Below are 17232 nucleotides of genomic sequence, written 5' to 3'. Positions count from 1 at the left end.
TCTCACACTAGATAACCCAACTTATTATTATCTAATAAATAATTTATTATTAAAGCATATCATTAGGAGAATGCATATGGTCGTACAGATTCTGTGGTTTTTGTCTCAAGTTTGCACAAGACTAATCACATTGCTATATCTTGTACAGGAAACACCACAGACAGACTTACTTTGCTTTTTTTTTTTTTTCTCCTTTTAGAGCATTAAAGTGAAAACCAGCTAAGGAGCTAAAAAAAACTAGTTGGACCTTTGAAGAAGTCATATTAATTTGAGATAAAACATGGATATTTGAAATCACAGCCATCACATTCTTGAGTCTTTTTTTATTTAACATATAAGACAGGAAGTTCATTTGCCTTGACGAAAAATACACAGCTGAAGCACAAGATAAGATAGAATTATACAAAAATACCAAGCCTCTGACCTCAAATCAGTGTACAGGATATGCCACACATTAGGACATTCAAAATACTCTTTTGTGCCCTCAGCTATTTCTAATTATATCAGCTTAACTGACTTTTACCTGATAACTGATTTCACTTAAAAAATGGATTTAAATTAGGCACATAATAAATTACCGGAGTCAACAAAGGTCATGCTTCTTTGTTCTTGAATGCAATCAAACATTTTCTTTTAAAGAGCTCATCCAATAGTAAAAGACTTATTAGAAATGCACATACCCTTAAGTTATTCATTTTGATGAATCCATTTTGAGGTAAATAAAAAATGAGCAATGCATGTTAGTCCATGAGGAAAATTTTATTGGAATAACTATGATAGTTGTTTTAGTGTAGTAGTTATTATATACAATATTTTTCTTTTAAAAAAATGGATACAATTCTTTATACTGTCAATGAATAATTTTACAGCCTCACAGTAGTAACATACTATTCTCTTTACAGGCTAATGTTCACTAATAAAAAACCCAGAGTGTCTCGTGCATCCCAAGCAAGGCCAAGAGGTGTTTCAGAAACAAAACACTAAACATCCGGATCTTCCATGTCCAAAGTTTCCAGAACAAAGAAGGTCTGAGATGTTGCTGCTTCATGTGATTGAATTAAGCCCATAGTGTGTTAAGCTCAGGGAAATCAGCTCTGGTTAACCTGCATGTAAGAATATACTTTTGCTCTTACTTAATTAACAATTTACTGGTGCAAAGTACAAGTGCTCGTCTTATAGGAGAGACAGCTGACAGTATTTTGTGGTGTAATGATGTAGATATAAAAGATAGTTTCATTACTTCTCCCCCCACCCCCCATCCCCTGCATTTTTTCTGTAGAAGATGCTTCAGGGGCATGACATAAAGATCGTCACCTGGCACTGGTGGTGTGTCCCCTTTGCTGGCTACTCTTTCAGTTTTTCCCATGTACTCTCTCAGGGAATGAGATAGGTAATGTGGATAGGGGATTACTCAACAGCACAACTGGCTTTGTTTCTATTGTCATTTGGGAAATGTCCTTTTCTATGCACAGATGAAAGTGAAACAAAAGATTAAACACTGAGTTTAAGAACATGGCAGAAAAGCACTTAAAATTCCACACTAGTGTTTTTTTTCTTAAATAAGAATGTGATTTGAATTGCATTAAAACCATATAAAATCATATTTTTAGAGTGTCACTGGGCCCTAGTTTATTATCCTGATTCCTATGATGACATGTAAGATTAAAAGATTTCTGAGTTTCCGATCACCTATAAAGATAACATCTACCACCCAAGGGCCTTCAAGAGACTCAATCATAGATAGCTGAGGAGGCCCCAAATCAAACAAATTTACCCTGGCAATTGAGATCCTCACTGCATATCAATCAGAGTGCCTGGTTTTGATTTCCAGCTCTGGTTTCTCACTCCAGCTTCCTACTAATGTAGACCTTGGGAGTTAGAATGAACCAGCAGATGGACATTCTGACTGTCTATCTAACTCTCTGTTTCTCAAATAAATAAGACGCAAAAAAGCAGACATTTAGCTATGCAATTGAGGAGAGAAGAAACCAACTAGAAAGTGGAGGGCAGAAAGGTCTTGCGAATTGACTGCTTCGTGCTGCCCAGTCCTAACAGTATTGAGATTGTCCAGCCAGTGGCAGTGGAAAAATAAAAGGAGCTTTGTGTACAGTTCTAAATTCATTAGCTACCAGGTAAAGCTTTTGCCATATGTGAAATATGGGGATTACAAACTAAAAGAACTGATCTCAAAGCAAGGAGTCCAGAGTTAGAAGGGATGCCTCATCCTTGATATTTCTCAGTACTGTTAAAACATCAGCTCCTGTGTATCTGATGTGAGGGGTAACCTCGAAGCATGAAAACAGTGGTGGATTAGGGGTTCAGTTCAGGCTCTTTATAGCAGCACAAGGATTCAGTCCCACCAGTTAGTAACCTGACTTCCTGGGTGCTAGATGTTGTAGGGGTTAACAGGGCTAGGGTATGACATCCTGCATATAACATTTTACATTTGGCTCAAGGTTGATGATTAAAGGCTGTAACTTTGAATTTCCAAGTTCAAGGTTAAATTTTAATGTACGAATCAAAAATACTAATTTGCTTACCAAATCAATGTGACTGTCTACATAGTAACATTGGACCATTTGGAAAATGGCAGCATTTAGTCTTATGTGTTTTGAGTTTCTTTTCACTGTTGAGTTTATATTCCATGGCAGCTTCAGAATTTTTGTACAGGAGGGGTTTAGGGACGGCAGTTTGATTGGCAGGAGATGCCCAGAGGACTCACCCTGAAGCTGTGTTTGCATTTCGAAGTCTACTGATAGCTTATAATTAAGTTATACATTTTAGTTTTCCTGAAAGCCTCTCTTTTCACTTTTTTTAAAAGATTATTTCCACGGGTAAAGGTGGGGGCTATGAAGTACTTGGGGAAAATCATCAAAGGGCCAAATCCTCCAGCCTCCCCATTGGCACTGTCACTGGTAGAGTTTACACAGCCTGTGAAGGTCTTAAAGATGCTGCATCTCGAAGGTCTGCTTTACTTTGTCCCTGTTCCATTATGCCATGCCAACCTTATAGAGAGCCACTGGGGAACCAAGGAATGCATTCTGTATACATGATCAATTCACTGAAGCTGGTATTTGCAGCAAACAGAGCCTGCATTTTATCAACACATTTTTTTTTCCCCACTAGGATTCTTGAAAAGCTGTCTTGGGGAGAAGACTAATGCAGGGAGTCTGGGAAGTGTTGTAAATAAATGAAGAGTGCATCAGAGACTTTTTCACAATTGATTTGCTGGAAGCCACTTTATTTGGGTAATACTGTGACTTCCGCTGGCATGGGAGACAGGGTGTGTGGGCCCGGCTTGCCCAGTTTTCTCAATGTTCTGAAAAGCAAGACAGACAGTTCACAGAGTAGATGACAAGATGCTTGACAAAGACATCACCCCAGGGGAAAGCACATTCCAGGGGAGCCGTTGGGGTCACTGTTCACAGTGTGCACGCTGTGGCCCTAGAGAGAAAATAGGCAGAGTGTCTCTACTACCAGCCACCTCTGCTCTATCTCAATGCAACTGTTTTTTAAATTTTTTTTTTCCTTTTGGTGCAAGTATTGCTGTTTTCCAATTAAGCCTATACTTTAGTTTTATAGAAAGTGGAAAGGACATTTATATCCTGTGAGCATATATACACATTTATAAATAAAATGGCTGCTTAAGTGCCGAAATTTGTAAAAGTGTCTCTTTCCATAAGTCCTCTTTCAAGCACAGTTAAGACAGAGAAAATGTTAAGAGACTTAACTGCCCGTGAATCTAGTGCTCAGAAGAAAGAAGCTTTACAAAGTGGATCACTGCCTTTTAAATTGGATCACAGAAGTTAAAGTTACTTACAAAGGATGACCTTTTACTGAGCTGCTTGTGGGGCTTTGGAGTCCTTGAGAAAGTGAAACAGTTTCTTTGTGGTTCCTGAGCAGGTCTGATTTTCACTGTGGGTCACCTTCTGTATTTTCTTATTTTCAACTCATTTCTCCTTATGCAAGTTCTTATCATTTTATTAATATTAAAGGAAGGTTATAATTTTAGAATTGAAACTGAAGAACAGGGAATTATATAGCATTAGGCCTACCTGGCTTGATATAATTAGCATTTCCACATAATTTGGAATATTATTATGCTCTGTGTTTCTGAGTATGTATACAGACTATCTATCTATCTATCTATCCACCCCCAGCATGTGACTTATTTCAGTAGCGTGCTGAAGCCAGCTCATATTGTTCCTAAGAGCTGACCAATACATTTCTAGGAATTCTGCAAGCTGGTTAGAGTCATGCTGATAACTTGAGAATGGCTATAGAGATACTATTTTAACCATGGAAATTGATAAATAATACACACTAGAGATTATTTATCCAGAGAGCAAGTCATTAAATAATTTGCCAATATATGAATGTACGTTTGGCCAGGAAAGGGACTGAATACATTGTTCATTTCACAATGCAAGCAATAATCAGTTTTTTAAATACTAAAGAACAAGAAATAGTTTGATAATTTAATTTAGCAACAAGCTCATAATAGTCTTAAATATCATCCACTTTCCTTATTAATCATTTAAAAATAAAACAAGTGTCTAGCATATCTATTAATCATTGTATATGTTTTATAACATTTGTGCAGAAGCTAATCTGGGACATCTGTTGCCATGTTTTTTAACCAAAACTTCTGCAGTTGTGGTTTTTAGGTAGTTGAAGAACTATAAGCTAAACCTAAACATCAATTAAAATGAAAACTATATGAAAAGTGGATGAATCAACATTTTTTTCCTGATGTAGTTTGTGTTTGTTTAGTTTTTGTAAACTCTATTATTTGGTGTTATTGTGTGTGCATATATGAACATACATACAAACCCATAAATCACTACAAATCATAAACATGAAAATGGGGTCTCTTGTTCATTAAATATGCTACTTGATAACCAGGGATGACTTATGTTAAAAATGGTGCCAGGTTTATAAATAGCTATTTGGTCCAGCCAGATAGCGATTCCTCTCTTTTCTAAAAAAGGTCAACATGCCCTAATTTCTATTTTTCCCCTTTGGCTTAACAAAGTATTTAGTTTGAATCTTCACACTCATGGTTCAGTGACTGCTTTGTGTGGCAGTCACAGATGCCAAGTATGAATTTAAATTTATCTGTTCGATTTACTTCTAAGAATGTGCTGAGAAGGGAGCAGGGCTGCTGGGCAGTCTGTGCAGCAGGGTTGTACAACGTGCGGACTCTGAATCAGACAGACCCTGAGTTTTGTTGAAAAAACAAAGACACGAGGTGGGAAGAATGATTTCTGAATCTGTAGATGGATGGCAAGAGTGAAGCAAATTCCAAAAGCAGCTATTTGTGAACAAGGACAGGCAGCAGGAGGATACCAGATCTCTAAAAAGATGAACATTTCTTCTGGCTATGGATAACTTGGCATCCCCCAGGCACATCCACTTGGCCTTCTGGATTCTAGATGTAGGTGTGCAGAGCCAAGAGGTAGCTGACTCTGAGACATCAGAGAATTCCTTGGAATATAGCCTTAAAAAGTTAAATCAACGGCATTTGATTTCAGTGTTAGCTGGCTGCTTTTTGAGAAAAGCAGATCCTGGGACTTTGTGGATAATTACAGGTTCGGGTACTAGAATGGTAAATCAAGCAGAGAAATGGGAGTTGTTGCAGAAGTATCAGCAAATTTTACAGTAGTAGTTCACCAGTGCAGCTAGCTACTCTACATTCATTCAGTTACTTTCCTAAGAAATGGCGCAACCAGGAGCTTTTGTTACAGTAGAATCTAATCAACCTCAAGGATTACTTCAAGAACAAAGAAGCACACGCAGAGGTGAGATACTGTTCTGTTGGTGGGATCTTTCAAACCTGAAGTTATTTTCGGCACATTTCTGGGCTTCTGTATAAATATTGCTCTGCTACACTCAAAGAAACAGTGACTTCTTGGGAAAATGCAATACTGGAATGGAATATGCCTTTTCATAAAAACAAGAAATGAGTTTGGAAAATTAAATATATCTTTAAAAATGAAAAAATAAGCATAATCTCACAGCTTGGGGGTTTATATGAACCTGTACCAAGGAGTTGAGAAGACTCCTATTTTGAGTTACATCATGAAACCTCTACCATGCAAATCTGCTCAGCAAAGATGATTTCAGCATTCAGTAGCAATTGTCTATGCCGCCACATTCCATTCAGCAATCATTTCAGCATATCCCCCACACAATGTGGCTTTTCATGATAAATCACAAAACTGCGCCACACAAAACTGCTTTAAAGTGGTCTTTTTTTTTCAGTATAAAAGAGTTTTGCATTTAGAATTCAACATCAAAATAAACCATGTTTTATAAAAACTTAATCCATTCAGTATACTTGTTTTTAAATAAGGTGTCTGTCTTGAGTTTCTATCCTAGATAGAATTTCAGATTGATTGCATTACTTTCCGATCACATTGGAAAATTTTTTCCCAAGTACAGAATCCAATACCAAGATGTTGAATGTATTCTTTGTGATTTGATTCTATTTTTAGTCCATATGGTAGACAGACTCTACTAGGGGGGACTTCTCTCATTTGAACTGGAAGAAGTGACATCTTTTAGATAATTCCTTTCTTAGCATTACAAATGCTTTCATGCTGAACATGCATATCCATCAGAAATCAAGGGAAAAGCTTAATTTATATTATTTTGAAAGTAGATGTTTCAATGATCTTAAAAATTCTTATCTATTCCTTAAATATTTTAGATGTATAAGTTATTCTTCTTTAAAACACTTTGTAACACTGTTTAAATACTCAGTAAAAATGAATAATTATTTAAAATATTTTTCATCAGTTTATAAAACATATCTTTGGGTATTTTTTTGGATCAGCTTGATCTGTCATTTTCCAAGTGATAAGTCCCTGATGGATTATATAGAATTATGTGACCATGTTTTTAATTATGTTTATAAATTTCTTGTCACATATTTAAGGCAAACCTGAGGATAGATCATTGAATAATTGCTATTTTTTTTCTCTTGTATAATGTTTCATTTCTCCATTTTCTTCTTTAGTGGTCTTTTGAAGAATCCAATCTGTTGAGAAAGTATAAAACATAATACAGTGAATTATTTTTATTTAGGTAAGAAATGCTCCCTTCTTTGGACAAAAATTTAATTTAAATCTACTGGCAATTCTAGGCATAAAACTAATTAATATGGTTGAAAACTATTTTCTTTATTAACCTATTAATGTGGGATGTCAAGAAAATGAAGTTCATCAAGTTTCTATTCCATTTTTCACTTTTTCATTAGTTAGATATAGCATGCCCTCTTGTGAACAAAGAACATTTAGAGGGTCTGCAAAAATATTTTGAGAGACATACAAACTGCAGTTAGCTGGCACTATCTCTTCTTTGCCAGCATCTTCTTCTTCTTTTTTTTCCATTGATGTGGCAGAGAGATTTCTTCCAAATAGCTGATGGTTATTGGAGCTGATAGGGACCGTGGCAGGTACATCCTTGGCCAGGATGTTGGGAAGATTTCTGAGTTGTCTGGAATAGCTTCAAATGTGTCAGAACATCTGCTTATGAAGAAGGTGCCCTTTTTTTTATGATTTATTTATTTTTTTGAAAGGCAAACTTAGAGAGAGAGAGAGAGGAAGAGATAAAGAGAGGTTTTTCCATCCCCTGGCCCACTTCCCAAATGACCACATCACCTGGTACTGGGCCAGGCTGAAGCCAAGAGCCAGGAGCTTCTTCCAGGTCTCCCATGGGAGGGGGCAGGGGCTTGGGCCATTTTTCTACTGCTTTCCCAGATGCAATAACAGGGAACTGGGTTGGAAGTGGAGCAGCTGGGACTTCAACTGATACCCATATGAGATGTCAGTGGTTTAATCTGCTACACCACAGTGCTGGGCCCTGAAGAACTTTGGAACACACCCTGTGTCATTTGGACATGAAGACAGGTAATCAGCTCTAAAATTTCACATGGTGGAGAATGAGTCGTATTTCATTATGCTTTGTCACCTGGGGCCTAATAAAAAGTTTATTGTGCTCTATTTATCTTCTATTATAAAGAACAAAAAAAAAGTATAGACTAGAAGGAACCTTTGCAATGATCTAACCTAAAATGCTTATTTTTAAAAATATTTATTTGACAGGTAGAGTTATAGACAGTGAGAGAGAGAGACAGAGAGAAAGGTTTTCCTTCCGTTGGTTCACTCCCCAAATGGCCGCTACGGCCGGCGCTGCGCCGATCAGAAGCCAGGAGCCAGGTGATTCTTCCTGGTCTCCCACACAGGTGCAGGCACCCAAGCACTTGGGCCATCCTCCACTGCCTTCCTAGGCTATAGCAGAGAGCTGGACTGGAAGAGGAGCAACTGGGACTAGAACCGGCGCCCATGCGGGATGCCGGTGCCGCAGGCGGAGGATTAACCAACTGAGCCACAGCGCCGGCCCCTAAAATGCTTATTTTAAAAAAACATTTATTTTATTTATTTAAAAGTTACAGAGAGAGGTAGAGACAGAGAAGTCTTCCACCTGCTGGTTCGCTCTCCAAATGGCAGAAATGGCTGGAGTTAAGCCAATCTAAAGCCAAGAGCCAGGAGCTTCTTCCAGGTCTCCCACATGAATATGAGGGTCCAAGGATTTGGGCCATCCTCTGCTGCCTTCCTAGGCACATTATTAGGGAGCTGGATTGGAAGTAGAATTGCCAGGATCGAACCAGCACCCATATGGGATGCTGGCATCACAGGCTGGGCCTTTAACCCACTGTGACACAGCACAGGCCCCAAAATGCCTTTTTTTTTTTTTTAAGAAAGTAAATTAGAGATCATTGAGAAGTGGTTTTTCAGATTTTTGTATTTGTCTCTCTGTATGTTTTAAATTGAGACTGGGCTATAACAGATCTAGTAAAGGCAACATTTTAATAATGAAGTTATGATAAATTATGTAAAGGAAGTATTATGTTTAACACATAATTATTGGAAAATTGAGGGCCTTGATGGGATAGAGGGAGACAGTAAGCACTTTTAGGCTTAGTGAAATTTTACTCAGGGCTTTCGTCTTCCACCATGGCAGAATCTAGTCTGTGACTGGTAGATGAGGAAAAGGACACAATAGAAGTGAACGTGAAAATAACTGAATCTGCCAGTTCTCGTGAAAATAACTGAATCTGCCAGTTCTCCTACTTGTCTCAGGCCCTTTTCTTTGAGCCAACTATAATAGTTCTGGATGTACAAACCATATGTTCCTTTAAAGTGAGCCTGCATGTCCCCAGTGAGAATAAATCAGTCATGGCTTTACAAGAACAGGTAGCATATTTAAGGCTCTCTTCTGTATCCTGCTCTTCCTAGCTTTCGATCTCTCCTTTCTCTCGCGCGCGTCTTTTTGCTTCTGTTCAAACTTCCTTTGCTTCTACACATTAAACGTTCTGTTTTAAAACTTAACTTCTGTTTTCTAAACTTTTCCACTGGGCCAGTTTTGTTCATATTGGGTTTTTAATGGCAGCTGGATGATTAGAATGGAGATTAGGACAATATAGTTTATAGCTTCAGACTGAACTGGGCCAATCCTAGCCAAAATTTGAAACAGGGAAAATTTGTTTTCAGCACCTACACTTTCCTTATAGCAGTCCCTTTCCTTGTGTTTATCTTGTATTTGTCTAATGATCATTTTTGTATTCCTCTAGGGGTTAAGATGCTGATTGAGCTACCTGCGTCCTACATCAAAACACATGGGTTTAAGTCCTGGGTCCACTTCATGCTCTTGTGCCTCCTGGGAGATAGCAGGTGAGTTAAAAGAGTTGGGTTCCTGTCACCCACGTGGGAGCAACTTCAGGCATCAGCATGACATCCAGTGTGGAGAGGCACATTCCACCTTCTCGTGGTTCCTCCGTGTACTGTGTCATTCTACCCAGGCGGTTCCACTGGCCTCACTGGGTGTCTCCCTCAGCATGTGGTCCCTATTTCAGGTCACATTTAGCAATTTACTTAAATCTTTGTCCTCTAGAATTCTCCTGCAATCAATCGGGAAGTATATTAAAAAACCGCTAAGATTTGTGTCCAGCGTTAATTTCTGTCTTGTGTACAGTGAAGATAAATATAGAAGCACTTTGTCTTTTGAAAGTGAATATCTGATCTAATAGGAATCTCTGGTCTGTTCCTTACAGAGGGTTTCAGGCTAGGGAGTCCAGGGAACTTCCAGACTGGAAGGATTTGAGGAGGAGGAAGTGTCTGCTCTAGGTTGTGTTCCTATAAGTTGCCTGCTGAGAGCAGCTCTTCTGAGCCTACTGCACACAGACTGACCCATGCTCCAGGGAGGTCCCTGCAAAGCTTTACCACAGGGGGAGAGGAGGAACTAACCTGCTTAATGTAATGAAGCTACTGAAAGCCTGATCCACCCAGGGCCCTCATTCCAGAACTGAACAGTTTAGGAAGTTTTGGAGAGTTCACAACCCTCTTGAACAAGACCCGATTTCTTGAGCTCTAGAACCTGCAGCAGGTAGATTTACTGGAGAGCAGTAGGCTTTCCACATTGACCATTGATTGAAACCTGTCATCCACTTGCTGGTAATCATGGGAGAATTAACCTCTCTGCTTTAATGTCCTCAGGTGTAAGATGAGGCTCAAATATGTGGTTGAAAAGATTGCCACGAGGACAGCAGAGTGGCAGAGGTCTATATTGTTAATCAGAACCTTATTAACTATGCGTCTTGAAAACTACACTTAATTTTTTTGTGCCTTAGTTTCTTCATTTATGAAATGAGGTTCATTACGGTGTCTACCTCACAGAGTTGATGTATTAAGAAGGGAATGCTGAACACAGAAACGCTGAGAACAGTTCCTGGCGTAGGGTAAACACTCAGTGAGAGCAAGTTCCTTCCCCTCCTGCCTTGGGACTACCGATCTGGGCTTCCCACAGAAGCTGTCAAACTTACTAAACCTTCAGGTCAAACAAGTCCAAGGTTTGCTAAGTGACCTTCTTTGGGGGCCTAAGGAGATGTAGGAAGCCATCAGCACCATGTATCACCACAACATTAACTGGATGATGGAAAAATGTGTTTATTTTTACATTTATGATCTTTTAGACTAGTGACCTCCCCCGAAAAATCAAGGTGGCTGAAACTTGCTATTTGTTAGTCTTAAATACAGCCGAGGCCAGGGAAAACCTGTGCAGAGATCAGTCCTGGTTTTCCTCTTCTGTCAGTCGTGTCCTTAAACTATATGGGCAAGGACAACGGTCGGAAACGACAGTCGGTATACAAGACCACACTGAAGGAAGCTTCAAGGAATTCCCTCTGCTTAGAGGTGCACATCTTACATTTCAAGCACAACATTGGCACTGACGAGCCAGGCCTTGAGCACCACAGTGTGGCAAATTCGGGTACTGCAGCGCCAGCACTGTAACATACATAGAAGGAACTGCTAGACGTTTGATGTGGAGAATTCGGTCTGTCAGGGTGACTTCGCTGCAAAAATGTCGAGAATTGTACTGAATTAAGTGCCATGGAACTACGAGTTTAACATGGCTTTGTTCATCTTCTCTAAGAGTAACCATCTGAAAGAGGAAGTTAGTCATCACAGAAAAAAAGAAAAGGAACAGTTGGTAATGCAGAAGAACAGAAACTTGGTGTTTAAACTATTTGACTAAATCATGTGTTGCCAAGGTATTAGAAAAATAAATATGCTGGAACAAGGTGTTTCTGACACAGTTGGTTCAACTTAACACCACATAAGACACAGTGAGAATAAATGCCAATTTGATTTTTAATTGGAAAAATTAAATTATACTTTTAAATGAGATTGCATGCTCTGTTGAATGTATACTAAAAGCTATCCTCTCAATTTGTTGGAAAATAATATGGCATACCTAGACCTAAGCAAAGCATCCATGTAAATATTCAGACATACTCAACAGAAAGTAGAAAATTTCATAATTTTATAAAAGTATTTGGAATAGGAGTCTGAAAATTTAAGATTTCCCTTATATCAACTAATTAGTAAATCCCTCATCCCTCTATCAGCACACAACTATTGAATAAAATGTGGTATGTCTGTTAATATGTAAAAGAAGTATTTGATTTCTAAGATATGCTTAGATGGGATTAGGACAAGGTTTATCTTAATCATGAGTGTATGGCTTATATTTTTTAAACTGACACATAGTAATTCTTTTTTACTATAAAAAGTTTTTATGAGGCTGACTTGGTGCAGTGAGTTAAGCTGCTGCCTACAATGGTGGCCTCCTATATGAGTACTGGTTTATGTCCTTGCTACTCCACTTCTGCATTATAATGTACCTGAGAAGGCAGCAGAAGATGGTTCAAGTACTTGGACCCCTGCATCCATGTGGGAGACCTGGATGTTGTTCCAGGTTCCTAACTTAGGCCTGGCCCAGCCCTGACTCTTGAAGCCATGTGGGAAGTAAACCAGTAGATGGAAGATCTGTTTCTCTCCATAACTTTGCTTTTCAAATAAAGAAAATCCATCTTTTAAATAAAAAGTGTTTATTTTTCTTTTGTTATAAAAGTAATATGTAGCTTATCATGTCCTCTGTAATGGTCATTTTTTAAAAAAAGATTTATCCATGTATTTGAAAAGCAGAGTTACAGAGAGGCAGAGGCAGAGAGAGAGTGAGAGAGAGAGAGACAATATCTTTCATCTGTTGGTTCACTCCCCAAATGGTGGCAACAGCTGGGGCTGGGCTGATCTGAAGCCAGGAGCCTAAAGCTTGTTCCAGGTCTCCCATGTGGGTGTAGGGGATCAAGACTTGGGCCATCTTCTGCTGCTTTCCTAGTCACATTAGCAGGGAACTGGATAGGAAAGTGGAGCAGCCGAGACTCAAACAAATGTCCATATGGGATACTGGCAGGCAGGTGGCAGTTTTATCTGCTATGCCACAGAGCTGGCCTCATATAACGTTCATCTTTAGAAAGGTCCTCCCTCAATTTTGGATATATTTACCCCAAGATACGTTACTTTTTTCCCCTTTACAAAAGTGCGGTCAAGCTGTGCACATTGGAAATGAACACTTCCTTTTTTATCTTGGTATTTATCACTCAGTATTCATTTCATTGCTGTATAATAATATGCTTCACAGCTTGGGCAAATCATAATTTATCTTATCAATGTGCTCTTCATGTTTGAAATAGACGAAGAACTTCGGGTGCTCACCTTCCACAGTGCTAATATGAGCAGCATTAACAGCAGTAATCCAGCAAAAGCACTCAGCAGGATAACCCACAGGGGCACTCTGCCTGGTAGCCCATCTTTGGAGATCTGAATCGCAAGCTGAAAATTATTAAACACGATTGTTAACATCAATAAGCACCCAACCAGAACTCGTGGGACATTCAGTTTTTGCAGGTCATAATTTTCTAACAAATGGTAGAAACAATCTCCATACCATAGACAGACAAAACACAGAGCTTGCAATTGAAAATGCCCCTCTTCTTTTCTAAACCTCTGATCATTTCAAATTTATCATTACCAATAAAGTACTTATAGCCTTATCCTTCAAAAATATATACATCAAGAGTAAAATGTAAATGAATCCAAACACTCAAGAGTAGGATTGAATCTGTTTAACTCAGGGAGATCCAAAATATTTTATGTTTCAAAGATTAATTAACATACTTCACTATATTATCACAATATCATCAATTTAGGATATAACAACACAGGTTGCTCACATAAAACCTTATTCTAATGTGCCTTATTTATTGTTTATAAACTGAAAATGTAATTTTTATATAAGCAAATGCGTAAGTTTTAAGAATACAGATAAATGACTATTTGCATAAATATTCACCACTGGTTTTTTTTTTTTTTTTTGTAGTACCACATGGTTTCTTCCAATTGACTTCTCTCTCAGCATCTAGCAATTAGGTCTGAACTGAAATGCAACTGGGAAATGAACAGCTTTTAGCACTCAGCTACTCAACCTCTCTGTGTGGCACTCAAACCTCAATGAAACTTGTCTGATCGGTGGCCCAGCCCTTGGGTGTCTGAAAAAAAAAATAAACTACTTCAGAGTTGCTATCTATGGCTCAAAGTTCTATTTCTGCCTTTTACTGAGTAAGAAATTTCAATTTCTTAACCTATAGGGAAGATTAGAACAGGAAACTCAGAAGGCAGGCATGTGAGTACTTCAACAAGTTCATAGCAAATGAAATTAAGAGGTCAGTTTATTTTGTGCAAAAATGTTTTTGGAAATCCATATATATGATGGGTCTTCAAAAAATTCATAAAATAGATATTATGAAAATTTATACATGGATTTCTATTTTTTTGCACCAAAATAAATTCACTTGATTTCATGTTTCCTGAACTTTTTGAAGTATACTTGTATTTGCATATAGTGGACACAAATATAAACCCTTGAAATCACTCCAGGTAGATCAAGCTGATATGTGGAAAATACAGAGCTGAAGACAGTGTGGAATTATACAGAATCAGACCATTAAAACAGATTTGAATCATGTCTAAAACAATTCCATGAACTTACAGAAATTGCAGTCTAGATAGGATCGGAAAATTTTGTAAGATCATACAATTACAAAATGGTCATTATTAGTAGTTTTATCTATCTATCTATCTATCTATATGATTTTCCTTTAGGGTGAAATGTAGCACAAATATTCCCGAGGGACTATTAAATTAACATTTATGGGAAATGGAGTTAATTGTAACATTTAAACATAACGTATTTTGGAATCAAATACACTTTTTCCAATATAATCCACACTTTTTTTTTTTTTAGGTTTTAAGGAAACGTTGACTTTTCTGTGTATGGAACAACTTTATGTTGCACACTGATCAGGTTGGGTACTCTGAAGTAAGTGAACATATGCAGGGGCTCACACTGTGGTGCAGCAGGTTAAGCTGCTTCTTGTGACACCAGAATCCCATATTGAAGTGCTTATTTGAGTCCTTGCCACTTCACTTTTTTTAAAAAAAGATCTATTTTATTTATTTGAAAGACAGAGTTAGAGAGAGAGAGAGAGAGAGAGAGAGAGAGAGAGAGAGAGGTCTTCCATCCTCTGGTTCACTCCCCAAATGAATGCAACGGCCAGAGCTGAGCTGATGTGAAGCCAGGAGCCAGGAACTTCCTCTGGGTCTCCCACATAGGTGCAGGGGCCCGAGGACTTGGGCCATCTTTCAGTGCTTTCCCAGACCATAGCAGAGAGCTGGATCAGAAATGGAGCAGCCAGGACCTGAACCTGTGCCCATATGGGATGCTGGTGCTGCAGGCCAGGGCTTTAACCTGCTGCATCACAGTGCTGGCCCCAGACTACTCCACTTGTGATCCAGCTTCCAGCTTCTGTGCCTGGGAAGGCAGAAAATGGTCCAAGTAGTTGGGCCCTGCCACTCATGTGGGAGACCAGGATGGACTGTCTGGCTCCTGGCTTTTGTCTGATCCCAGACATGGCTGATATAGATATTTGGGGAGTAAATAAGTAGATCAAAGATCTTCCTCTCTCTCATGCCCTACCTTTCAAATACATACATACATACATAAATATATAAATAAATGAATCTAAAAAATTCTGTGCATATGAGAGTACTCCAAAAAAATTGTAAACACATGGAATTAAACGGTAAGTTTATATTGGTGCAAAAGTTTGAGGGCCGGCGCCATGGCTCACTAGGCTAATCCTCCGCCTTGCGGCGCCGGCACACCGGGTTCTAGTCCCGGTCGGGGCACCGATCCTGTCCCGGTTGTCCCTCTTCCAGGCCAGCTCTCTGCTGTGGCCAGGGAGTGCAATGGAGGATGGCTCAAGTCCTTGGGCCCTGCACCCCATGGGAGACCAGGAGAAGCACCTGGCTCCTGCCATCGGATCAGCGCGGTGCGCTGGCCGCAGTGCGCCTACCGCGGCGGCCATTGGAGGGTGAACCAACGGCAAAAGGAAGACCTTTCTCTCTGTCTCTCTCTCTCACTGTCCACTCTGCCTGTAAAAAAAAAAAAAAAAAAAAAAAAAAAAAAAAAAAAAAAAAAAGTTTGAAATCCATACGGTTTTTTTTTTTCATGTTACATATTTTCCATGAGCTTTCTGAAGGTCTCTTTTATATTTTCTTTGTTCTTTAAAGACATATTTATCAGACATCAATGTCATTGCAGTTGTTTGAAATAGCATTTTTAAAGGATATCTGAACATTAGGGAGTTTGCAGATAGAATATTATGATTCTCATGATGTGGTTTATTCATCTGGGATGTTTATGTATGTATTTTTCTTAATTTGAAAGGCAGAAGGACAGGGAGGGTGGAAGGAGGGAGAGAGATCTTCCAGATACTGCAACAGGTAGGGCTGGGGCTGGCCAAAGCCAGGAGTCTGGAACTCAATCTGGGTCTCTCATATGGGGGTTAGGAGCCAAAGTACTTGGGTCCTTAGCTGTTGTCTCCAATGACACATATTAGCAGGAAGCTGAAATCAGAGGCAGAACTAGGACTTGAACAAACCTAGGTATTCAGACATCAGATGCAGCTGTTCCAACCTGCAGCTTAAACACTGCATCAAATGTCTGACCCCCAACATGGGGTTTTCAAACTCTTCCATGACAAGAGGGGAAATTATGCTGAAGTGTCTGTGTCCATAAGGAGTGCTTTGTTCTTATTTTACAAAAGGACAAAAGTAAAAAACAAAACAAAAACACACCTCAAACTATTTTATTTTCAGCAAAGACTCAAGCCTGCATTGTTTTGGGAGAATATTAGCTCATTTTTGTTTCAAATTTCCTAATGACTAAATCAAGAAAAATGTAAAGAATGTACACATATGCCTATACAGTATAAAGCCATTTTGTATAAAGAAACTGTTTTTCAAGTTTGCTCTTCAGATGTCAACTGCATTTTGTGATGTCAGTTTTTCAGCAGGAAACTTACAAGCGCACTGTTTGCTCTAAAGGTGAAAGTAAAAACACCCATTTACTGTGATAGTTAGAAGAGATAAAAGTCAAACATGGCATGCTAATTGTAAATATCGTGATTTTTCCAAGTTGCTTACAAGGAAGAACAAGACTGAAATCACACTTGAGGCTAATGAAGTATAATTTGAAGCAAATAGTGTCTGTCACCGGGAGCAGCACCAGTCACTGCTTAAAGGACTGTAAGCAATTATAAAACATTATGTCACAAAATTCACAGTGAAATGCATAATGTTTTCAAAACTTAGAGCTTCACTTACCTCTCTTTTTTGATTGCCACTACTTAAAACCAGTGATGTATTTTCACTCTGAAGTTCTCCCCTTATGGTAAGGTTTAAGCTGGAAAAATGTGCCTGGAAA

General features: G+C 38.7%; 1 protein-coding gene across 1 annotated transcript in view; it reads right to left on the bottom strand.

Annotated features, from left to right (window-relative positions):
• Positions 1 to 308: 308 nt before the first annotated feature.
• The window catches only part of ITGA1 (integrin subunit alpha 1), a 176060-nt gene continuing 159136 nt past the window's right edge, over positions 309 to 17232 (bottom strand). Inside the window, exons 27-29 of the mRNA XM_062211855.1 lie at positions 17133 to 17225; positions 13122 to 13238; positions 309 to 7042 (exon numbers count right to left, since the gene is read on the bottom strand). Of these exons, the coding sequence (XP_062067839.1) occupies positions 6998 to 7042; positions 13122 to 13238; positions 17133 to 17225 (255 nt within the window). The 3' untranslated portion in view covers positions 309 to 6997. The remainder of the gene's footprint in view (positions 7043 to 13121; positions 13239 to 17132; positions 17226 to 17232) is intronic.

This window comes from Lepus europaeus, chromosome 15 (assembly GCF_033115175.1).
Source record: "Lepus europaeus isolate LE1 chromosome 15, mLepTim1.pri, whole genome shotgun sequence".
In the NCBI taxonomy this organism is placed as follows: Eukaryota; Metazoa; Chordata; class Mammalia; order Lagomorpha; family Leporidae; genus Lepus; species Lepus europaeus.
The sequence above is the reverse complement of the archived record's forward strand: the minus strand, read 5'-3'. Positions and strand labels throughout refer to the sequence as shown.